The sequence below is a fragment of the Myripristis murdjan genome, chromosome 21 (assembly GCF_902150065.1).
Source record: "Myripristis murdjan chromosome 21, fMyrMur1.1, whole genome shotgun sequence".
NCBI classification, from domain to species: Eukaryota; Metazoa; Chordata; class Actinopteri; order Holocentriformes; family Holocentridae; genus Myripristis; species Myripristis murdjan.
Window position 1 is genome coordinate 13,688,629 of NC_044000.1, and position 25,919 is coordinate 13,714,547.

Genomic DNA, 25,919 nt, shown 5'->3' on the forward strand with positions numbered 1-25,919 from the left:
AAAAAAAAAAGAGGATAATGACCGCCCACCTATGTTTTGAAAGCCCATTGTTCTGCTGCCTGTTTTTTCTTTTTTTTCTTCTTTCAGCACCATGAAAGACAGTGATGGATCAGTACCTTGGAGAGCTCCCAGTCAGCCCTACAACACTGCCTTCCCGACCTGCCAGCCACCTCTGATCCAGTGGCCTCTGTATGTGGCGAGGTGGATGAAAGAGATGGCAAAAAGCTAATCCTGTAACAACTTTTGAAAGGATATTATACAAAAATAAAACAAAAAAGAACACCACAGCAAAGGTGTATCTTTGAACATTACAGGAATATTGTACCTCACAATAGCACAGGAGATAAAAAAGAATAATATATCACTACTGAGTACCACAGATGGTATGTGAGTCCCTACAGGGATTTTATTGCTGCAGGTATTGTTCTTTTTCAAATGGTTTTCTAGATCTTTGGCAACACCCTGAAGGTGAAACTCTATTAAAAGCCACAGGTGTGTATGCGTTATCCCAGGGTAAATGTGGCCACTAAGCAATTGGGCAGTACAAAATGCAAGACCTGGAGACAAACAAGCATATAATTGGTGCAAAAGGTATTTAAAACACTGTCTCTATGGTTCTACACTTAAAGCTATGATTGAGCACAATCTTTTAAGACGTTTTGAAATATGATTACATGTAAGAGTACATGCAAGGGTTGTTTAGTCTGAAGCTTTGTGACACTGACAGACTCCCCCCGGGCGTCTGGAAAGCTTCAGTCATTCGCCAGACTCAAGCCCTTGAGCAAAAATAACCAAATCAAAAGGTGAGAAGATTCACTCACTCAGAGCCTTGCCGATATTATCACTGAGCTAATAGCGCCACCTACCGGAGAGCAAAGGAGCTCAGTTATTAAACACATTTCGGAACAAATAAAACTGAGCTGCGGTGGCACAAGAGGTGATACTCAGTATGTCCTGGGATGGGTTAGGTTTTTGCTGCGAAGATGGTCCAAGATATGACATTATATCAGGATGTAGCAATTTAACCTCCTTGCCTCATGGCATTGCAATGAACAAACAGTAAAATAACCTATCTATAGTTTAAGGCAGTTTCCTCAACAACAATTCATCATACAATATCACTTAAATATATCTATGCGATCTTAATGTTTCTGGAGAGCCGTCTGACTTGATTGTAATTGTATCTGTCTGATGGCATTTTAGTGTACAATGATAGCATGTTCCTAAATTAGTTATATAGACCAGGTATATAGTTTTGATGTGATGTTTGTGTGATATTTGTGTGGTAGGCTATTTTAACATGTACTGTAGTATTAAGGCTAGAATAGCTCTGTTTCTAAAGAACTGCAAATTGATTTGTAGGCTGTGTTTTTTTAAATACCATCTAAGCATAGGTGGTACTGTGTCTTTATCAACAAAATACCCTTATTTTTGCCGCCGCCTATGTATTTAAGTGTGTGGACGCGCAGCAGCATCTGCGCCTTTAAGAGCATCTCTGACAGCGCATCCTCCTCCACTGACACAGCCGCGCACACAGCAGCTCAGTATTGGAGAATATAGCTTTCTGAATAAACGTCTTCCAGCAGGAACACCATAACATCACATTATTACATTCATCACTCATCATTTCGCATCTGGACGTTGATGAATTTGCCGAATCGGTTACCGTAGCGGTCCAAACGATCGTTATTGACATTACTTCCATCCCTCTCGCATCCAAAGGCTGATATACGCTACAAGATGGCTGAGCTGAATTTGGGGAAGGGGCTGACTGCAGGGAAAGTGGCCAGCAACGTGCAGAAAAAACTAACCAGAGCCCAGGAAAAGGTAAGAAGGCTTTCAATTACAGGTTATTCTAAGGGAAATGGTCGCTCAGGCCTGCAACCGTGCATCGTCTTAGAGCCCCGATGCACCAATGTCGCATCCTCTACCAAGTCGCAGTGTCGCATCACGACTCCATAATAATAAGAGCTGGGACGCTGTATCTAGCGATGGGGATGCCTGCTTGAGGCATAACCTTCTTCTTGTTACTGTCACATAGCGGACGTGTTCATGGTGCAGTGAATTGGGCCATATAGGTATACTTACTGGCTGCTGTTACTGGGTGATATGGCCTCTGACTGCACTGTTGCCATAAAATGTGAATGTCTTATGAATTCTTGTCACGGAAATGGTAACTGTAACCATGTGTGGTTCATTTTGCTCGTGTTAAAAAAACAGTCACATAATAATTATGTGTTGCTGGCACATATGAGGCCTAGTTTGTGCTTTGATGCACCTGCTTGTTGCGCCTTGAGTGATAGACAGGGGGCGCAGTTGGCCTCTGCACACTAGTGGGCACTAAGTGTTATCAGATACTTAGGCTACAGGGAGAGAGAGCGAAGCAAGCAGACAGGTGACTGTTCACAGAGGGTGAGAAAGCTGGCATGCCCTTACCAATTTTAGGTTTTAGGGAAAGTCAAGAATTTACATGTAGCTCTTGTCTAAAATTTGAAGAATTGTATAAAACATTGCTGTTGATATTGATAATTATGCTGCTGTTGTCTTTGTCGTTGTTTGTTTGTTGAATAGGTTCTCCAGAAGCTTGGCAAAGCAGATGAAACCAAAGACGTTGCCTTCGAGGAGGGAGTCATCAACTTCAACAAACAATATGTAAGATTGCATCAAGGTAGCAGGGCAGAACATGATCCTAATTTGTCTGTGAATCATTTATAAGACTGACCCATCTCATAAGAGCTCTGGCCTGTCAGTCTTTTTTGTCTTTTCTGTACCCTCTCCATATACCGGTTCAACCTCAGGCTAGCCAAGGGGACACATTTCCATTAGCTCAGACTGCACAATGCTTCATAACATCTCTGTTCTTGTTTCTTTACTCTCTGTTTTGTGTTTTAAGCTTCATCTTCTATGCTTCACCCCCAGGCTGAAGGCAGCAAACTGCAGAGAGACCTGAGGGCCTACCTGGAGGCAGTGAAAGGTGACACAGAAGCACACACGCACACACACACACACACACACACACACACACACACACACACACACACACACACACACTTGAGCTTAAGTAAACACACATTCACATTACACACACGAACATGCAAACACATAATCAGGGATTCTCAACTACACATGCAGGGTTCTTACACTAACCTCTAAATGACCACTGAAGGTCCACTAATGTGTGTGTGTGTGTGTGTGTGTGTGTGTGTATTTGTGTCTCTTCAGCCATGCATGAGTCCTCCAAGAACCTGCAGGCGTGCCTGGCCGATATGTATGAGCCAGAGTGGGAAGGCAAGAAGGAGGTGGATTCCATCGTAGAGGTCAGAATCCCTTTTCATAAGTGTGTTTGAATGTGTGAGTATGTTTGTGAGTGTGTGTGTGTGTGTGTGTGTGTGTGTGTGTGTGTGTGTGTGTGTGTGTGTGTGTGTGCATGAGAGAGAGAAAGAGAGAGAGAGAGAGAGAGAGAGAGAGTAAGAGTGAAAGTATAGGAATGGGAGAATGAAGACAAGAAACACAGAAATACTTTTGTCATAATATATCACTTTCGTGTGTGTCTTAGCATAATACACAAAGAACATCCAAGTGTCTAAATTATGCTCTGTGAGGTCTGCAAAATGTAAAAATCTGCAGCTGCTGCGAGATAATGACTTTTTAATTTGTCTTACGACTTAATTTGGTTAACTCTTTACAGTGGATTTTGGATTGGCTGATGGTGCCTGGCAAAACTGCAAACTGCCAGCAGGCTGAAGCAAATCACCATTCAGTTAAAGTGTAAAAAAAAAAAAAAAAAAGAAAGTATTAGTATCACACTTGTGGACTTACATAATGGAATACAGTTATCCTGTAAAGTAGACATGCTGGAGCAATAGAACAAGATTTAGAAAGGATGTGTGATTAGACATGACCTTTGTGTGCATGTGTGTGTGTACATATGCTGCAGGACTGTGATGTGCTGTGGACTGACTACCACCAGAAGCTGGTGGATCATGCTCTTATCTCCATGGACACATACCTGGGGCAGTTCCCTGACATCAAGGTAACCTGCGTGGGCGTGGTGATCTGCAGCACATGCACTGGGATTATATCAGCATTTGGTTTTCTTCAGTGGCAGCCGTGCTTCCCTCCACGTACAGCTGTTCAGTGATTGTGATCATTAACATCTAACCAAATAATCATAAATTTAGCCATAATCATACATCTCTACCTCAGTTCTGCTCCCAGGGCTGCTTGGCTCATAGCCTAAGTGTAAGCCACTCTTTGGCAAAATGTTGGGACAAGAAGTCACAGCAGTGTTGCCACTTTTACTCATCAGCTACCCATCAGTAACATGATGACACCCACCGTGCATGCTGACCATCCATCCTGACTGCCAGTGATGCTCAAATTACCTGTATTCAGTGTCTTTACTACCACTATATGTAGCAAAATTACCAATATTTCTGCATCTGCTGCAGCATTAAAATTCAGTGTTGTTTTATTCAAAGTGGCCTGTTGATGAATGCATCTAATGTTAAATGCAAATTTACTGAAATTTTGTCAGCTGTAATCTAAAGGAGGCCTTGTTATTTTGTAAATAATGGAAATTGAAGGAACAGTTCACCCAGAATGCAAAAATAGATATTTTCCTACTTACCTCCAGTGCCGTCTATTAGGTGTGGGGGAAAATCGATTCAGATATCAATTATCTTCTATGATTCACAGATTTCAAATATCATTTAATAAAAATTTTCAGTCACCGTATGGTTTCAGTTTTCATTTCAAAAGACCTGTACCTCTACAGTACTGATGATAATGAAGGTTTTCCTATTGGCTTTTAACTGAGAGAGCACACTGGAGTAAAATTGGCTTAGCATTTGGTATTTGCCAGATGTCATGCTGGCCATGAAAGAACCTGCTGCCGCTGCTGCTGTCTCAGCAAATCCAGAGCCAAAAGCCACCTCCGCGTCCCCTGATCAGACGGGGGTGTCATGGCTCAGGAGGTAGAGCCATCTTCTGGTAATCAGAGAGTTCCTGGTTCAATCCCTGGCTCAAAGTGTCTTTGACCAAGACACTAAAACCATTGCAGCTCCTGATGGGCAGCTTGGCACGTTGCATGGCAGTCTCTGCCATTGGTGTGTGTATGAATGGGTGAATGTGAGGCAAAACATTGTAAAGCGCTTTGCATGGTCAGCAGACATTCATGAACTGTCCTGCTCAAAAGATCTGCAAAACACTTTGCTGATGACTCAGACCTGTGTTTCTTTGGTAAAATTTTGTGTCACTGCACAACTTGTGACAAGCACACTCACTGTAATTAACAAGATGAAGTTGGGTTCACATTAGCACCTTCCTTGTTTCAGACATGTGAAATGTTAGTTCTATTTGTGAAACCCAAGGAAAGACTGACTTCACTGTTTTCTCTCTATACAGACCACATGAGACCAGGTCTAGATCAAAAACCACTGTAGTTACATTGCTTGGACCTAAACTACATTAATGCTGAGAGCCTAACAATTGTTTTAAAAGAGGTTTCAGAACTGTATTTATTTATTTAAGGTTTTCAATTGATTATGTGTTGGGGTGTGTCAGTTTATGTGGCACAGACTATTCATCCAGATTGTTTCTGTATGATTTGGCGAGGTTTCCAGTCTGTCTATATCTTCCCTCTTTTCCTTCACCCGAATACATTGTGACTGGATGGGTATTCTTTTGTAGAGCTCAACTGGACAGCTCTTTCCAAAAACAGTAACACAGATACCTAACATAATCCAAAGCCTTCCTAAGCCAGGACTTAGCTAGAGAACTATTTCCTACGGAAGAAACAAGCAAAATGTACTTTAAATTGGGGTTAATAAATACAGTTTGTAATTTGTGTGAGCTGTTCCTTTAATGTTGAGCATTTCATTGCAGATAAAGACACTGATAACTGATTCCTCGCTTGGTGTTATTTTCCTTCGGTCAGGCTCGTATAGCCAAGAGGGACAGGAAGTTGGTCGATTTCGACAGTGCCAGGCACAACTATGCTGCCACACACAAGACAAAGAAAAAGGATGGGGGAATCAAAATTACCAAGGTAACATGTATAGACAGTTCTTCACTATCAAGCTAATGATGCACTGCCTTGACACATTATGTTTATCACTGTTGTAATATGTGTGATATACAACCACCTACCACCATCCAGCAAATTTAAAAGTACTTCATGTGAAATGCTACATGTCATTTGAGTCTCTTCTTTGTCTGATGCTTCTTCCTCTTTTCTGTGCCTCCCCCAGCCCTCCTCTCTGTTGGAGCGGGCCACTCCAGGTTGGGCCCAGGGTATCCTGTCTGCTCACAACGTTGCCCAGAGCAGTCTGTCCAGGAGCCAGGTAGACACTGATCTAAGTGTGCTTCCATCAGCATCTGTGGATCTTAAAACAACATCTAAATTACCAGAGCCTAATCGGAAATTTCCCTTAACAACCTTGGAGTTAGCTAAGACAGACAGGCCCATGTTGAAGATGCCACACACACACACACACACACACACACACAAACAAACAAACGTGTATGCTGTATGCACGATGCCAACACATTGTGTGTGTTTCAGGCAGAGGAGGAATTGGAGAGAGCCCAGAAGGTGTTTGAGGAGATTAATATTGACTTGCAAGAGGAGTTGCCTTCACTCTGGAACAGGTGGGAGTGTGTGTGTGCATGTGTGTATGTATTTGTGTGTGTGTGTGTGTGTGTGTGTGTGTGTGTATGTGTGTGTGTGTGTGTGTGTGTGTGTGTGTGGGTGGGTGGGTGGGTGGGTGGGTGGTTGTGGGTGTGCAGAACAGGCTGTTTTACCTGTTGGTGCATGAATGAAGGGATGGATATAATATGGAAGATATAATTACACTGACTTATGATACATTTACACATACAGGCTTTTAAAGTAATTCAAGCCATTCAATACAGCCATTTCTCCTGTGCCTTTCATATTCTGATCAACATGCTGAAACTGATACCCTCCTCTCCCTCTCTCTTTCTCCCTCTCTTTTTGTCTGTCTAGTCGTGTTGGGTTTTATGTCAGCACCTTCCAGAGTTTGGCTGGATTCGAGGAGAAGTTCCACAAGGAAATGAGCCGGGTGAGAGTTTATACAAACCTAATGCTTAATCAGATTACAACTAGACAAAAAAGCAGATAGAATTTGAAGTGGCAGATGATGGGAAATGTTGATGGTTCCATATAAGCGATGATAAGTGCAGCTACCCTCGTAGCTACCCTCCTTCACTGATTATTAATCTCAGTGTGTAGCCTGTTCAATTCAATTCTTCATTTTAACAGTACCACAAAAATAGAGCCTAGCATGACATGGGATTTTCAGTGCCTTTAATACGAGATTATCCTGTGTATTACTTTTTTAGTTGTGGGCTGTAAATGCCTTTTCTCTGGATTTGGACATGCCAGTGTAAACTAGTGGTAACAGTTCGGCCTAGTAGGCAGCACACACCTTGCTAATTCAACTGAAAGTGATCCTGACCACAACAAACACAGCATTATCATTATCTGTGCTCCACAATATAGAAGTTGCTAGATTAGTTTAAGGTAATTAATGGGTGAGATAGATGTTCCACTTTTTAAATTAAGGCATTAATGAATCATGAATTGAATGAATTTAATTATAGAGTGGTGTTTATAATGGTACTTATGTAATCCCTGACCCTCGCTCTCCCTCCAGTTGGACCAGGATCTCAATGACGTCTTGTTGAATTTGGAGCAATCAGACACAACAGACAGGTGAGTAAGAGATGCAACTATAGAACTGTAATTTATCATTTGATATCTGTGTAAATGACACTTTCTACTGCTGGGTTCGACCTCTCTATGTAAGCTTTGTCACTGGCAGTGGATGAGAAAAAGCAAAGCAAAACAGTTGATTCCTATTTTTGTTGACATTAAAGGGTGTGGGTTTTAAGATTTTCATGGGATCTTGCATCAAGAAATTTGTTAAACACATCAACATCCACTGATTATTATTATTTTATTTTAAATCAAAGCACAAACTGAACACACCATATTTTATGAGAATAACAGCGTTATCTACAGTTAAAAATACTGGAGCATTGTCAGACAGGCAGACTTTGTAGGTCTTCACTGTCAACAATATAAACCAACCATAATTACAATTCTTATTCTGTGCCAAGATTATATGTGACTAAAAACCTAGTTATTCCTTTTGCAGTTTTTGTTTATAATTTTAATGTGAGTCTGCTTTAAAATAGCTGCTTTGTGTAAATCCTAAAATCACACTCTATAGGAGATAAAAAAAACCCATCAATCAGCACCTGTGGTTGGTTTTCTAAGCCCACAAACAAGACACTTGCTATGTTGTATCTTTATGGTCTTTTATAGAGGTAGGCTAAATGAAACATTTTCCAAAGGGATGCAAATATTCGAGACTCTTGAGGGTGCACGATTTATTTTGCTTGATGAATGCAGGGAGCACCATCAAAAGTTAAAATAGAAGTTGCAATATGAGCAAATTAAGTGGTCAGGTTATTTTCAAAGCACTCATTTATTTTGCTCGTTAGCTGGTTTGCTGTAAGCCAAGAGCTACAAAACTCACAGCACTTAAGTCTTTGGTTTGAGGCCTACAGATGTAGCAATCATAGAAGTACCATTTTTATTGCTAAGTCTGCATGCTGCAGAGAAGTGCCCAACTCTTCTTCTTCTTTTTTGTTTTGTTTTTTATTTGTTCCCATTCTAGGTTTTAAATGGCACACAAACATGTCTTAAGTCTTGCACTTTTTTGTCACAGTTTGCCTATCCTGTGTTTTTAACATGTCAATTAAAAATAAGTCACTGTGACTTCTGCAGTAGTGGCGGTTATTAGATGCTGTAGCTGATATTGTAGCAGAATATCCACTTTTATTCAACATCCTCTAACTCCATTGTTTTATATTTCCCAAGATTGAACAGGGGAATAAAACACTTTGATAAAACATATCAAGATGCAGAAATAAAGCACTGAGACAATTGAAATGGCATGTATTAACCTGAAGCCACCCCTGACCCCACCTTGCAGAAAGACAGGTAACCGCGGTGCCTCATCATCAGGAGCGGGCAGGAGGTAAACTACAGCAACGGTGGTAACCATGGTGACAAAACTCTTGTCTGTCTGTCTGACTGACTTGTTTGTCCAACTGTCTGTCTGTCAGTCAGTCTGCAGGCTTGGGAGAGTTCAGGGCGAACTTGTGCTTGGTTGTTGGTCTGATTAGTTTGCAGACACACTGATGGGTGATGAGTGTGTGCGCTCAGAGTTGTAGATATGAGAGATTTGTTAAAGCTGCACGAGGCACGATTTTTATGTTAAACACAGATGGTGGAAAACTGTGTAAATCCTTTTCCTGAGCAAAAATAGCAATAGCACAATGGAAAAATATTCCACTTAAAGTTAGTTTTAATAAATCTTAAAAGTATAGAGGTGTAAGAAGTAAAATGTAGTTAACTATAAAAAGTAAAGAATGGACCTTTTGAAAATGCTAACCTCAAAGAAGTATTTTGATATTGTAGGCGATCCAAGTGGCACTAGGTCTAGCCACTCTGTCTGTTGAGCTGTTTAAATTTATTGGCTTATTGTATGTTTTGCCTGTAAAAGCTTATCCTGCAAAGTAACATAATGTAACGCTGTCAAATGTGGTGGAGTAAAAATATACAGTCAAAATGGGAATAATGGGAAGATTGTAGCTCATAATGGTAATTGAGTACAATGCTAGAGGAGATGCTGACGTTCACTGTTTGTAGCCTTCATCTTAGATGTTTAGATTTTGTTTCTTGTTGCTCTCTGCAGTGCTGTTTTTGTCGTTATCATCTGCCTACAGTGAATGGTATACCCCTAAAAACAATGAAAAACATCAATGGAAAGCCAATTTCAGGCAATCAGTGGGATTTAGGCTCAGCCAGACACAACTTGATGATATGTGATATATCATTTATAGTCATTGTTATTATCATGTGAAAGTTGAATATGACAGCTTTAAGAACAAAAAACAAACAGTAACCTGGCCCTCCATGTAGAGGTGGCTTGACTTACTGTGCTTAGGCCTCTCATGTGCCTTGTAAACATGAAAATGCTATGTGCCATTCACTGACATCATGTTAGATGATTTCTGGGTATTGGAGTTCACCATCATGCATTGTTGCCTCTTGTAGCTTTGAAGGTGCACTAATCAAAATTGCGTGGAGTCAAGTGAAATGAGCGCCCTTGATGATGAGAGCCATGTAGACTCAGCCACCAATTCATGTGATTATTCCCTGTCAGTTGAGTCTAAAGAGTCCTCACTTCACTTGACCCTCTGCAGTTCTGCATGTGTGCCACACTCTTCAAATATCTACAACCCGGGGTGTTTTCGCAGCTTCAGATAACTTTCTCAATGACAGCGAATGCCTTTATCACTGCTCACTTGTGTCAACTTACAGGAGGCACAGAAACAGCCTGCTTGCATGGGATGGAGGGAAGGAGGGGGGTGGGGGGTGGGAGGGGGTCTCACTTTCTTTGCATGACAGCGCTTGCAACGACAGTTTCTCTCCGCTTGGACTCTTGTAGAGCATGCCCCGTAATAATCTAGTAGCTTCCTTCCTTCTTTCTCCTCTCTTAGTTTTGTATCTTTCAGCTTCTCTCTTTCGTCTTTGCTGCCTCCCTCCCCTTGTTTGCAGTCCCACGTTACTTTCTCTCTAATCTGACATGATCCCTCTCCTGTGTTCCTTCTCTCTCTTTCTTTCACTGCCTTTTCTTTCCCTTTACCACACTCTTTCATCCTTCCTCAATGTCTCACTCACTCTCCTCTCTCCGTCTCTCCCTTCTCTCTTTCTCTCTCAGTGGCAAAGAGGCATCTAATCACACTCTCAGGCCAGGAGGTCCACCCCCCATCCCCAAGTCTCCATCCAAGGTACACACAAACACACATTTCAGTGCAAGCCCAGCTCCTCCCCAGCCTCACCTCCTGAATGTCCTGTAGGATGAAGCGTATTTTATTAATCAACAATCATCTCTGACTTCCTCTCTCTCTCAGCTGAAGCCAGCAGTGCCTCCTCCTCCCAAGGTGACCCCCTCTAAGGAGCTGAAGACAGAAAACATCATTAACCTGTTTGATGCTGCTACGCCTGACATCAGCGTCACCTCCCCTACACAGGTCAGTGTGTTTAGCTGTCGTTAAACAGTGAGACAGCCTTTTTTACTGTCCCCTGTCCTCTCCTGCACAGGTCAGATCCTTTAGTTCCTCCTTCCTCTGGCCTGTTCCTCCTCCTCCCGCCTCCTCCTTCTTGGTTCTGTCCTATTCTGTTCTATTCTATTCTATTCTATTCTTGCTCTTCTTGTTTTTTATCCTATTCTCTCTATTCTTTCTGTGCTGCCTCCTCTGTTTTACTCTGCTCTGCTCAGATTCTTCTCCTCTCTTCCACTCTTTTCTACTCCTGTGCCCACTCTATTACACCCTGTAAGTCAATGAGCCCTCCTGTCCCTGTTGTTATCAGTTTGACAGTCCTGCAGTGAGCAACCTATTGGATATGGACCTGGACTCTCTCAGTGCAGCAACCAAACCCTCCACGGCAGCACAGGTGGATGATTCATGGCATGAACATGTAGACTGTAGAGACCTTACACTGAGAAAAACGGCAAGCTTCACAAGTGATTTTGTATTATATTCAGAAAGGGTTCATCTCATATTTAAGCTCATTTCATGAAGTTTGAATGTAACTGACATTCATTTATGGTGCCGACCTGTTATGTTGTTGCTGGCATCAAGAATTTCTTCTCCCTTTCCTCTGGAATAAGAGGCAACCATGAAATAAACAAAAATGTCTTTTGGTAAAGCTACGACATTATCTGCCAGTCACCAGTGCAGTAATGTGACCTAAAATATCTTGAAATAAGCTTGATAAGTCTGGATACAAGATGGGATCACTTGCAAACCTTGTCAGAGATTGCAGTGCTACCTGCTCTTCTTCTGTCCGGTTTACCAAACAACAGGCGGATGGTGGCATGATGAACTGTAGAAACTTGCTTTTAGTGACCTTCTCTTTTCTGCTTCAGCACAGTCGGCAGGTAAATTATGGCATGGACTATAGATTAGTAGACCTGCTCTGTTCTCACCTCTTTCTCTACAGACATGGGATAATGTACACATGAATATAGTTTTAAGCATTGGAATGGCCTGAGTTGTGCTTGGTTTATCCTAAAAGGGAATCAACCAGTTGGAAAATGAGACAAATTAAGCACTTTATGTGTGATTTGAAGTACTCAGCTACTGTTTGATCCAAATTTGCTGCTCAGATTCAGTGTAGCCTACCTGGATGGTATATGCTGTAAACCATAGACATCAGCCAGTTAGCTGCTAGAGCCAGAGGATATACTTCATGATGATGAACAAGTAAAAGATATGTATCTAGGTCTGTTTTGTTTTGATGATTCACCACATCAGCCGTGACAGTTGTAATTGAAATGTTGTGCCTGCAGTGGAAGCCTCCTTGGCTACCAGGCAACAGCAAAGTATCTGTTGCAGAGTTTGCTCAGAGGCTCCCAGGAGCTCTGTGAGATGAGTCACAGTCATGTCCCAAATATCAGCACTCGCTGTTAAAATTTAAAACACCATGACGAAGGACACCCAGGTTCTACAGCCATAGATTGATGTGTATGACACAGACATGCATTCAACAAGTCAGAGTAATCCATTTATTCACAATCCCCCAGTCACTGGAACACACACAGGAGCTGATTTGCAACTGGGATTTAAAGCTGCAATAACTGTAATTGCAAAAATGAAGACTGTTCAGACTCAAACAACAAAAAAATAAAATAAGCACGGAGTTGATGAGTGAATTTGGCCAAAAATAAGAACCATGTCAGATCACTTGTTTATTCTATATTTTTTGCTAGTTGAGTCTAGAATTTTGTCACTTAGACTGACCCTCAGTAATTTTGATGCTTGGAGGCACAGAAAACCAGCAGTCCTCCGAGTGCTGAGGTCCTGGATTTAAACCACTGTACTAATCAAAGACATACAGAGTCTGTAGCAACAGTTTTCTATAGACTGCCAGAAAATTCTGGAAGATACAAAATTCCTGATTCTTGTTATAATCTATATGCATTACAGAAGACATGTTACAGGAATAAAAATAGGTCTAAACTTGAAATATACTGCTTACCTCAAATCACTTTGCTTATTTTCTAAACACAAGAGAGATGAATAAATGAATTTATTTGATGATTAAAAAAAAAAAATTGCTGTCATTACACTGAAAATCATTACACTGAAAATGTAATGGTAGGATGAAATAGGATGAAAACACAATAAAGCCCAAAGGCTTATTTCCATTTCCATGTGTAGGTTATCCTTAACAGCTTGAACAAAATGTATTCAAATATAGTATAATCATGACAGTACAGTAATACATGAATTAAATACTAAGTATTTGTTTTCCCATCAGAGAGAAAAAAAGAGCCGAAATAAAGGAGGAATTAAGAATTCTGTACCTTCCACAATTTTGAGAGTGTGGTTTCTATTCACTTCAGCTAAAATGTTCATAATCCTGATGCAGCAAAAGCCTCATATGAACGAGAGCTCTGGTCACAGCTCAGACTTACAACTGACCACACTTAAAGAGGATGGCATGAAATGGCATGGATGTCTAACAAGCAATTTAATCTTTTCTGAGCCTTAGAATCCTTCTTTCCTGTAAACATATCTGAGCACATTTTTCACTTGCCTCATTAAGCTTTTTGAAACAAAAGACAACATCTTTGCGCTATACCCCCACCTCAAGATAATGTCCTTTGTTTAAAACCTTGATGCAAGATTATTTTACCCCATTGGTGGGATTTTGCAGTGGGTTTGAATTAAAAAAAATGTCTGAATACTGAAGAGAGAAAGACTGAATATGAGATTAAATTATTTTGTTAAAACCAACATTCATATTTTGCAGTGTAATTTTTATGGACAGTGCATTCACACTACAGGTGGATGACGTGCTCTTTTAAACTTAAGATAGCAGCCACCTCTTAAAACACTCATCACGTCTTACTTTCCACTTAAATTTCAACCCAAGCATTGCTCGTTTGTACTCCTGTTCTGCTGAAGATCTACTGCTATGAGCTTGTAGGTGTAGAGCATGGGGCCTGCACTGGAGATGCTTTAGTGAATGCAATGGGCGTAGACTAGCAGGCTTTGCCACATCAGTTCATGGCAATTCATGCCCTTTCTTCTCATTCTGTTGATTCCTTTGTCTCCACAGCCTGCAAACTGGGACTCATGGGTAAGCATCTTCATTCTCATTCTCAAAACTTGTCATTACTAACATCATCTTTATTATTATAATTTTATCAGTCTTCATAATGATCATTTCAGTTGTCATCATCTACACTGTGTGACTATGTGTGTTGGTCATTATAGAAGTCGCACTCTTTATATGATTGCTACTCCTGTGAGGAACTGTTTGGAAAGTCCTGCAGTTCAAATGCAGGATAGATATTGGAGAGGGACTTCTTTAATGGCCACTTCTGTGTTTGAATACGCTTTTTTCCTGCCATGCATCTCAGTCATCTGTCTGTCCCAAATCTGTTTGTGCCTGAGCAATGTCTCTGTGTCCAGTGCTTGATGTGATAACAGCAGTATTTTGTGAAGAGGTTATTGTATTACAGCACAAATAGAGCTTGGGAATGAGCCAGAGGCAATTCAGTTGCATATTAACATTCTCTACATTATAAAAGAATCAATATTAATAGTGTCCTCTATTAAATCCACTCTCTCTGTTCTTTCTAACTCTTTTTTCTATATAACCATAGATGCTCAGCCTATATAGAATTGATTATAAGACACCACTAACACCCATAAAATAATCAATTGGTGTTCAATACCTTAAACACAAATTTAATTGACAATTTCAGTTGAAAATTCTCTCAAGCGATGACTGATTTGCAACTGAATTGACCTTGGTGATCTTTGATCCTCTTTCTTTCCGTTTCCCCCATCTCCCTGTATGCTCACATGTTCCTCTGATATGACATGTACCCTTTACATGTTAGCTATATGTTACATGTGACACACAGGGAAAAATTAACTGACTGTTTTCAAAGTTGAGTGAAGTTGCTCATGAAAGCTGAAAGAATGCCTCTTGGCAGCGGCTTGTTTTCACTTGAACCATTTTATGCCCCTAATGGGATTAGACAGAATGCCCTCCGGGAAGCAACAACATGGCTTATAGCAAAATGGATGCAAATATTTGCAGTGACTTCAAGTGAAAGCAAATGATCGAACCACTTGTGGTTTGAGGACATAAGTGAAATGGGTAAGCTGATCTCCAAACCTGTATTCAGAGCTAGTGGGCAACTTCACAGAGTGTTGGTCAGTGTCGGCCATCTGACCATCTACAAACCTTTTTTGTCCATCCCTTTCGCTGTAAGAGAGATGTGTCTCAAAGCAATACAGTTTTTACTGTATTAGAGCTTGAGGATAAGCAATGACCGCTCAGAAAGGAGTGACACTTCTACTCTTACAAAGTACCCTTCTTTCTCCATCTGAATATAAACGGGGGAATATAAGCCATGTCTGCCAACCACACACAGAAGAACCAACATCTATCTTCTGATGGGAAAAGCCTGACAACTTTTTGCTTTTTTCTGCCTTTTATTGCCACCCCTCCTTGTCCTCATCTGTCTTTTAATTTCATTTTAACCTCCTCTCTGGCAATCATTTATTCTTCTGCATCAACTTCCCTACCTGTCATGATGATTACATGCTTGCATCTTCTGTGGATCTCTTCCCATCGGTGTCCACGGCATCTGCCATGGCCCCGCTTCCACTCATAAATTGCAAATCTGTTTCATATTCCCCTTAAATATGGCATATAATTCTTAACTATGTAACACTTTTTTCCAATTCTTCATCCATTTTAAACTCTTTAATTTTTTAATCCCTTAACATGTGCCCTTTCCTGCTATTCTGGTCAACCTGCCCTTAAATACCTATAAATATTATCCCTTACAATAATATCTACTTCCTTATCCCCTGTTCATCATTAACGTTTGACTTCACCCTTAACCATTTAACTACTTGAACCTCAACCTTTGTCCACCATTCTGCTTATATACTGTCCATACTCTACAAACATCCCTCATTGAAAACGCCCTCTACTCCAAATACTGCCCAAACCCCTTTGTCCATTAAAAAAATGCATAACCATTGATCCTACCCATGTATATCCCTTATCCTTCACTCCTCTGTCCCCTAAACTCTCCTCAACCATAACCCTTGCCCCTCAGCCTGAGGACAGTGATGCTCAGGAAGAGAACCAGCAGCCCCCTCAGCAGCACTATGACCCCGTAGCTGCTGCAGCAGAAGGCTGGGGGGATGATGGCTCGCAGCCTGTCCGCTACGACCCAGTAGCTGCTGCCACAGAAGGCTGGGGAGATGACGGAAGCCAGCCAGTTCGCTATGACCCCATATCTGTAGCCAATGACGGTTGGGGGGATGATGGGAGCCAGTCAGTTTCTCACGACCCTGTGGCTACAGCCCAGGAGGGCTGGGGTGATGATGGCAGTCTTCCAGTTAAAGAAGAAATTCCCCCCACGGAAGATGAAACACCTGCTGCTGAGGCTCCCACCGAGGCCACTGAGGAAGAAGCCCCCCCAGCTGAAGCTCCGTTGGAAAATGAAGAGGGTCAGGTAACCAAGGAGAGAAAGAAATGGAGAGATGCATCTGGATCAAATTGGTGGATGCATCGACTCTTGAGGAAAGAAGGATTGGGAAGCGAGGGGGGGTGGTAATGAAGAAAACAGATGATGGGAAGATACAGTATATTGTGAATGAAATGGGGAAAAATGAGAAATCTTGAGATGGAGAGATTTAGGATGCATTTGGACCAGAGGGATAGATACATCGACTGTGAAGTAGAGAATAGAAGGTTAATTAATGAGGTGGTAAGAGAGTGGAAGTACAGTATGGTAGACTTTATTGTATGGCAACTATGCAATAGCATCTTAGTTACCTGTCTTTAATAAAGTCAGAATAAAGTTCTGTCTCAGTCTAGTCAACTCACTTGACATATTAACCACAGCTTCTCTGTTTAAGCTGCCACAGTGCTGTCTGTTTGTGCTTTTGTCTGTCTTTGTCTGTGTTGGTTGTCTTTGTGTCTGACTCTGTTTCACTCTCTTTACCTCTTTCTTTTTATCCCCCATCTGTATCTTTCTTTAACCTGTCTCTGTTATGCTGATATGTCTACACTTCCAGGGTGACACCACACCAGCTGATGCTGCAACTGTGGATGAAGCAGCAACAGAGGAAGTGAGTGGAGACTGAAATACAGTGGCACTTCCTGAAATAATTTGTATTTCAATTGCAAAATGTCGTACATGTATGTTGTTTTAATTGCAATTGCTTTGTCATTGAACAGAGGCTTGCAAAGCCATAACAAAAGTTGTGTAAACCTACTGTAACGATCACAGTGAAGCTCTCGAACAGGGACTTGATGAGTGCTCAACAGACAACAGTGCTGACCTCTCATCAAGTTACCTAGCTTGCATGTACACACTCAGGGCAGTCACTGAACTCACACTATGTCTTTGCACCATATATGAACCAAGTTTACCTCTACTTTGCATCCACTGAGTCTAGCATGCCAATTCATGCGTGTGGCACAACCAGTGCAATTTCTCCCCTTTTCCTCAGTGTAAGGACCAAGATGGACATTAGGGCTCTTTCACACCTGCTGCATTTAGTCCAGTTGAATCAAACCTCGGTGCATTTAACCTTTAGCGCATATCATTTAGTCACATGTCAACAGAGAAATCACCCAGGTGCAGACCAAAACAACAGGTCCATGTCAGCTGGCTTGAGGTGGTCTTGGGCCGGTTCCTTGTGCAGTTCCATTGCAATTCCCTGCTTTGACCCAACTGCAGGACGTGAGCCAAACATGCTACATTTTATTATCACAGGTTATGGTAGGAACGCACTGATTCAGCTTCTCTAGTCATACCAATGTCTGATTGCAGCACATCCTCTTTGGAAAGGGTGAATCAAAATGTTGCTGTAAAAAGCATTAGCACCAAGCGACATTAAGAACATGACAGTAGGGTTACTACCGGTATAACTAAACATAGTTGCGACACTGGCACCATGTTCTCTGTGCTCAGCTGATTTCCATGAAACCTGTGTGCATTTGCAAATGGTTTGTTTACATTTTACGCTGCTTTGTTTCTGATCAATGAGTGAGAGACTTTGCCAGTACGTTAGCAGCTCTGCCGCTTCCCACACACTTCTGAGCAAATTTTTCCTGTTTTCTGATCCAGTGGTGTCAAACCAAATTGGACCAAGTAGAACACAGAAGTATGAATTTCACTCTGATTCAGACCAGGCAGTCAGATTAATCTAGAACTAGTGATACTCTTCAGCATACAGGGTAGGTTTTGCCCAAATGCTGTGCTACCCAAATCATGTGGGATGGACAGATGGTGTACACAGATCTGTCAGTCTCCTGGCTGACGTTGCCAGCGGCACCACTGTCTTAATTGACAGTGCTCAAAGAGAAATCCGCCAAATAAGGTTGAGCAGCTCAAAGAGACAACTTTGAGAACAGGAGCAGGATATATCACTGAATATATTTCCCTAGTCCCTTGGAGATAACATCTCAGGAAAGGAAGACCGAACACCAATCCCTCACCCAAAGCTCTTAATGCCAACATTAGATGACCCTTGTACATACCGTGCAGTACTTGTCACTTCACATAACTTTTATCTTTCCTTATCTGTCTAGACGCCTGCCGTAGCGGCAGAATCAACTGAAGTAGCATCAGAGCCACAAGAAATGCCCCCCAGCTTCATGTTTAAGGTAATTTTGAAGGAAAGGAGAAATGGTTATACAGGGGGAAGGGGACAAAAGCCAAAAGGTGTCTAAACCAATGTTGGAATTTACAGTATTAAAAGAAAGGTAGTGCAGTTCCATATGTATTATTGTCTACAGGTCCAGGTGATGCATGACTATGCTGCCAATGACTCAGATGAGCTGGAGATGAAGGCTGGAGATGTTGTGCTAGTGATTCCATTTGATAACCCTGACGAACAGGTACACATGCACACACACACACACACACACACACACACACACACACACACACACACACACACACACACACACACACACACACACACACACATACACATACACACATACAGATAAAACAAATGACAGTGGGGCAGATGCAGTAGCATTCTCTTAAATTTCTTTTACATTTTCTCTTATGTTTCTTTTAAGGAAAAAAAAAAAGAGAAATCAACTGCATTTTTGCCAAACCTGTTTGTAAACTGGAGGCGTGTGTGTGTCAGGATTTATTTTGAGCACAGGTAATGCCCATGAAAAACTATACAGGGGCAGCTGTTGTGCCATGTGCAAAAGAGTCTGACACATACCTATCAGTCAGAGACTCGACCAAACAAGGCTGTAGGAAGAAAAAGAGCTTCAGCAGCTGAAATCATGTTGATCATGATTGTTGTTTGTGTTGAGCCAAGATGCTAGTCAGGTTTCCCTTTGAGGGACAAAAAAGTTTCTGAACTGAACTGAACTGAGCTAAAGTACTGTTAAATGAACTTTAAAAAAGGGTCATTCCTGACATTACATAACTCACAAAGTTAACTCTGGCAAAAAATCTTTGATGCTGTGAGTGTCCTCTCAGGAGATGGAGTACGGTGCTGAAATAAAATGAAAATGGTTCAGTATTAAAATGCGGACCAAAAAAAGTGCATTGTCGAAGCTAAGTGCTCCATGGTGATGACTGGAGAGGAGGACAGGAGAGTTTCTGAAGCCCCAACACAGACAGCCATGCAGTTCTACTGTATAAACAATTTAAATCTAAATCTAAATCTAAAAATCATGTATGCATATAACTAATTTTTAATACCCGTCATAGCCTATAGGTTTTTTGCTGTAACATCACTGAAAATGAAAATGCCTGTACTCAAATATCCCTATTTTAATAATCTAATCCCTACAATTACCTTTAAATAAATAAAGAATAATTTACATTTCATCATGCAGCGATATTCATTTAAAGAATTTGTTATGTTCTTGTTGTGAAATGAATGATTCCATTTGTTGGACAACCAATTTGTGGACCATGACAATGAGAATTTTTTTTCTTATTTTGGTAAAAGCTTTCTCAGCCACTTTCAAACCAATGTATCAAATTTGTTTGTACACTGCCTCCTGCATCTGGCCCAATGTGTTGATAATGTCTTCATCTGTACTTAGGATGAGGGCTGGCTGATGGGGATGAAGGAGGATGACTGGCTTCAGAACAAAGAAAACTCCATTAAAGGGGTATTCCCTGAAAACTTCACCCAGAGGCTGTGAAAAAGGAGGAGAGAACATCATTCCATCTTCCTTCTTTCTCTCTCTTCTCTCTCTTCTTCCTTTCTTCTCTTGCCCTGATATATCTTTATTAGGACTTTGGCCATAGAAGCAGAGCTGTCACTAGCCCTGGTTGAATTCATGCATCTCTAAGGTCTGCTACATTGTGCTAAAAGTGGATCTTGGCATTCCAGTTGATTTCCGCAACATTAATTAATAAAATTACAGATGTAGCCATTGTACGGGTCCCACTTTTTACTGGTTTGCTGCACTACTGCTGCATTGTTGCTGCTCCACTCCTAACAAGAGGACTTTATTAGAAAATCCTGATACTACAGGATAGATGCAGGGATGGGGTACTTCTGCAATGGCTACTGCTGTAGTTATGTTCTAATATTTTGGCATTAGTGATTTTTTTTATCATGAATTCGCAGAGACATTCCACCAACCTTCATCAGAGAAAATGTCAAATTCCATTTGTTTTTGTCATTTTGATGGTGACAGACTAAAAACACGATGTACAATTACTAACCCAATGCCAAGTGTAGCAGAGTAGCCCTTATAAACATATGAGCCCTGAAATCCCTTTTGTTTATGAGGGATAGCGGGCATAATTACTAACACCAGACAAACAGTAGAGCACATAAAGTGAGTAGAAAGTACTCCTTTGTGCTACTGCCCACTCTAGAAACATTTATCCAGTAGATCAAGCCACTTTTAAAAGCCATTCAGTACCAAATCAGTAAATCAGGCCAACAGCAGTATCCACCATTCGCTCTGGAATATACACCCACAAGTTACCAGCTGAGCAGCATTAAAACACTGAAGCAGTTTAGAAATAAGATGCAGTTGCCCTGAGAGAAAGGATCTGGATTTAGCACGATTTTCTCACTCATGATTATATTTTTGAAGAAGGTGTGGAAAGCGGATTTGCAGATTGCAGCTTCACCCCAAATAAATCATTAAAAGGTCTTCATTCCACAGCATCCGTTTTGAATACTTGAGGTGGGAAACCCTACCTGGAAGAGTGACGAAAGTGTCAATATATCATGTTTGCTAGCAGTCTTGGAAACAACAGCTGCAGCAAACCTGCTGTCTAGCCTAGCTACACAGGTTGTCAGCCAAATATATGACCTTAAATTTATTGCCTTAAATATCCTTTGGGATTTTTGAGATGAGTGTTTGTCTGATGCCTGATGTTGGCATGATGTTGCTCCTCCAGGTGGACTTTCCCACTTCAAGTGTAGCTGAAGTTTAAAACAGCTGCTGTGGGAATGAGGTGCATCCAGAAGTAACATATGTTGGTCACGTTTCTAAGTTTTTGCATTGGTCATACGGTTTTATTAACAAGTGGAGTGCAGATGAAGGTAATCTCATGGACGACATCTGTATAATGGCTTTATTGCTCTCACACCATTGCTTCCTGAAAAATACCAACAAAGAATAGATTCAGAGTGGAGGCACTGCTACACTGGCTGCCGTTGTTTGAGACACATAAATCACATCAGCAGCCTGGTATTTAAATGATACAGTTTTCTAGAGTCTGATTTTTGCTGATGTCTTCAGGCAGGAAAACCTGTCAGATGATTTAATTTAGATGTAGAGTTAAACGTTCTCCTGAACCTCTACTATCCCTGTGCTGTGTTGGTGACAGGATGGTCAGGTATAGTGCTTGTTCCCCTGACAGTTGTGCTGATCTACAGTCTAGTTAGTCCTGGGTTTGTCAGACTGGTGAATATCCTGCTAACACAATGCGTTTGCCTTTTGGTCCCTTAGTCCTTTTTTAAATGTTTACTTGTGAAATCTGAGTCTTTACTTGTCGTCTTAGTTTAGATTTTATGGAGGTTTGAATTCTACAAATCGCTGGTTCAAATCCAAATGTATTCATATGCAGTTAATTGGTCTTCTGACACCAACCTCGTCAAAAGGCTTACCAGAATCCAAGAATCCGATGTAAAAATCCTTACAGAATCCACACAGAAACAAGCTTTTAAAGTCCTTTGAATGGAGCAACAGGATTGATTGCTAGGATAGGACAGTCTGGCAGGATTTTTTAAAAATTTTTTTTATTCTTTTATGGTTTAAATTGAAGTCCTGTTTGATTTGCTTGGACTGGGAATGTACATGTATTTATTTATTTATTTATTTATTCATTTATTTTTGTCAAGGGATACTCTTATGCATTAGCCAGCCTAGCCGACAAAGCTAGACAAGAGACTACAACAATGAACAGCTGCTAATGACAATACCATAGCTAGGCAGATAAACCGTGACATCCTATTCTAATCACATACACAACAACTGAGCCAGACTCATTCATTTTAAAGAAGTGTGCCGAAAATGTCTCCTGTTTGCATAGAGATGACTTAACTTAAATCCAGATGTTTCAGAATATGCACCAGAGCAACTCCTTTTATTTTTGTATGCTGCCAAGCAATGATTATATATAACCTAATGTAACTTATGTCAGTATAATTGCCAACTGATGTTATGGAGTGTTTTGTACCCCTGTCAGGTTTGTTGCTCTCAACATAGTCACATAGGTAGTTCAAACTGACTTCACACCTGCATTCATGTGTTCATTCAATCAATCATTCACTCAGAAGAGATTCATATTTGAGATTCATGATTACATGTTATTCAGATGTAATAAGTATGTGAGTGTGTGTGTGTGTGTGTGTGTGTGTGTGTGTGTGTGTGTGTGTGCGTGCGTGCGTGTGGGTGTGCGTGTGTGAATAAGTTGCCTGAGAGAAATAAATTATTTATCTATGGGCTATTGTTATTGGACGATATCACCGCCACCCACTTGGGGATGATCGTCCACTTTACAGGAAGCTTTTCTGATTGGATAAAGACAACTCAGATGTATCCGGGTCTTTTTCCACTGGCTGGTATTACGGTTCCAGGTGTTATTGTGCATTTGTTGTGTATAAGTGTAATTTTGCAAATCTGTGATGACAGATACATATTCTATAAAGACATTCATATCTGTATGTGAGTTACTGTGAGCATGCTGACTTCCCATGTGTTGTTGTGTGAACACCCTTAATTTGAGACAATGATACTTTGGTGACTTTTTGAGGCAAGAGGAACAGACAATATTGGTTTTTACAATCATATTATAGATTTGGTATTAAAGTAGTAGTATTTTTCTTTTTTAACCTGTTAAGGTAGATGGTGTCCAGTTGCATATTTTCTCCCCCATTCTCCATCAAATCTGTTTTCATTTGCCAGCCAAATTGTCCACCTGCCTTGCCTCAAAATGTTGCCTATCTATCATGGCCCTTACTCTGTTATTAAACATGATGAAATGGAGACAGGACACATAAAGACAGATTTCAAACTAACAGACTCGGGTATTTCCACAAAAAGTTTCCAGTGTTTGAACCACTTAAGGTGCACACAACTTAATCTCCATTGCATCTGAAAAGCCTCACATTTGGGAACACCACCTGAGCATTTAGATCAAACGAGCAGCTCTCACATTGTTTTCAAATATTTGAAACTTGGTGTCGGTTTTACCTGGGTCTGGCTCTCTACTCGTCTTCATGGAAAAGTCTCCTGAGATAAACAATGGAATAAGACGAAAAAGTTTTTCCTGTACCTAACTGACCGATAACAATAAAGATGATTTAGAATCTCTTTTGGTAGTTGCTCATTTGTGGCTCTTGCATGTAGTCAGGTGCAATTTTAAAGATGGATGGGGAGAGCATTTGTCTGGGTAAAAATGGTAACGGTAAAAAGGTGAGGGAAAACCCCAATTTTCTTTGTCTTAAATTTGAGCAGTTTCACAACCATCTGTACTTACAGTAATCCTGGCCATTATGACTCATCTTCTCAGTATTGTTTTCTGTTATTTATTTATTTTTTTATTGTTTTTTTATATCACACCTCATGGTTGTTATTAAAAATCAACATTACATGATTCTCTCCCCAATCCAATTCTCAATAGATCTGTATGTAGGAAGCAAGGCTGAAACTAGTTTGTCTTATGTTGTTGTCAGTGAAATATCGGTTTAATTGCAAGACAGCTACGTAGAGCACATCGCCAACACATCAGTCTGTGTAGAGAGTGCATCCTGCTAAATGTGTGCAGTGTGCAGTGGATTTTTTTCCTTAGGACATCTTCTCTGCAAGTACTGAAGCACCCAACAGGGTGTGCTGTCGGCTGTCGATCCACGGAAAAAGGAAAAAGAGTCAGACATCAAGAGGAGGAAAGAGGGAAAAGTGTTGCTGTGTGCTGCTGTCCATGGTGCTGAAACCCAACAGCAGACCACCCTCTAACCACAGCTATTCAGTCCATTCACAATGTTTCTTGCAGTTCCTACCAATATGATACATTACCATAAGCAGTCCTCATTGGCTATGGCTGTCATTGTAGTTATGAACTCCTCATATTTGATCAGCAGTAACAAAAAGGCTGTGTCTGTGTCAAGATCCAACAGCATTTCTATCAGAACAAACATGACAAAGACAGACTTTATTACATACAGTAAGCAGCATTTATCACTGATTAGTAATGCATGACTCATGATCTTTTTTTTTTTTTTTTTTTAAATCCTATGTCATCAAAAAGGCACAAGAGTAGTTTTGGTTTACGAAGAACAACTTTTATGTTTCAAATACAAATTGTATGCACAGTTGCCAAAAGTAACAATAAGAGGTGCCAAAAATAACAATAATACATTTACATCCTTTTTAAAAATAGATTTTTAAATAGTTTCTCCGACAATAGCTTAATATACATATTTGACATAATTTTGAGCACACAAAAAATAATGCCTTGGATTTCCTAGATCACAATGTACGAGTACCTACACAAAGCATACTGAACAAATGTGTCCTGGAAGGATGCACACAGGAACCTGGTTGGTATTTAGCCCGTTGTGATCTAGACCTGATGCTTTAGCCATTGAATACAAGATCAGATCTGCTCTTTTGGACCTCTGCTGATCCAGCTCTTAAGTCTTGGGTGACAGATGGTATACAAGACCTCGCAAAGGTTGAGAGCTATCAAATACAGTCATACTTTTCAAGATTAAAGATTAATAACTGTAGTATCGCGCTTAGCAGTTGCCTAATACAGTAGTTGAATATAGCCTGAGTGTCGTGTATGCCTTGTCTAGATACTACTGACCTGAAAATTCAACCATGAAAAACACTTGGCCAAATAGGAACTACACAAATACCTGATTAAAAAACATGAGGATGTATAAATGAGCAGTATTGACAGGTTGAGAGAAAAACAGACTATCAGACGGACTGAAGACAGAAAATAGGCTTGGAGATGCAGATTTACAACACAGTGGTGACCATCTTAGAAGCCCCGCATCATGCATCCCATGCTGCATCAGCACAAATCCTTTGAAATATTTACAGATGTCCTCTAACTGAACAAGAAAAACATGAATTTTCTGAACAAATCCTTTGATGGGAACAGCTACAGTGCAACATTGGCACATTGCTTTCTGCAGTGGATGCAGTAAAATGTGACGCTTCTGTAATGGCTGCATCATCCACATTATAAAGAGCTTTGTCATGGTGCAAGTTAAATTATTTTTCAAATTCCTGCTGATATATACAG

The 25,919-nt window shown here is 40.7% G+C and overlaps 1 protein-coding gene across 2 annotated transcripts; it reads left to right on the forward strand.

Annotated features, from left to right (window-relative positions):
* Positions 1 to 1,513: 1,513 nt before the first annotated feature.
* bin1a (bridging integrator 1a) lies at positions 1,514 to 23,979 on the forward strand. Of its 2 annotated transcripts, XM_030080390.1 has the most exons (20): positions 1,514 to 1,827; positions 2,572 to 2,652; positions 2,920 to 2,974; positions 3,223 to 3,317; positions 3,938 to 4,033; positions 5,939 to 6,049; positions 6,252 to 6,344; positions 6,566 to 6,651; positions 7,010 to 7,085; positions 7,680 to 7,738; positions 9,027 to 9,071; positions 10,821 to 10,890; positions 11,014 to 11,133; positions 11,474 to 11,557; positions 14,231 to 14,251; positions 16,257 to 16,658; positions 17,224 to 17,277; positions 18,746 to 18,820; positions 18,953 to 19,054; positions 20,237 to 23,979. In XM_030080390.1, the coding sequence occupies exons 1-20, from the start codon at positions 1,741 to 1,743 to the stop codon at positions 20,336 to 20,338; spliced, it is 1,914 nt and encodes a 637-aa protein (XP_029936250.1). In that variant the 5' UTR covers positions 1,514 to 1,740; the 3' UTR covers positions 20,339 to 23,979. The 2 variants fall into 2 exon arrangements, with proteins under 2 accessions (XP_029936250.1, XP_029936249.1); XM_030080389.1 differs by lacking the exons at positions 9,027 to 9,071; positions 11,474 to 11,557.
* Positions 23,980 to 25,919: the final 1,940 nt, after the last annotated feature.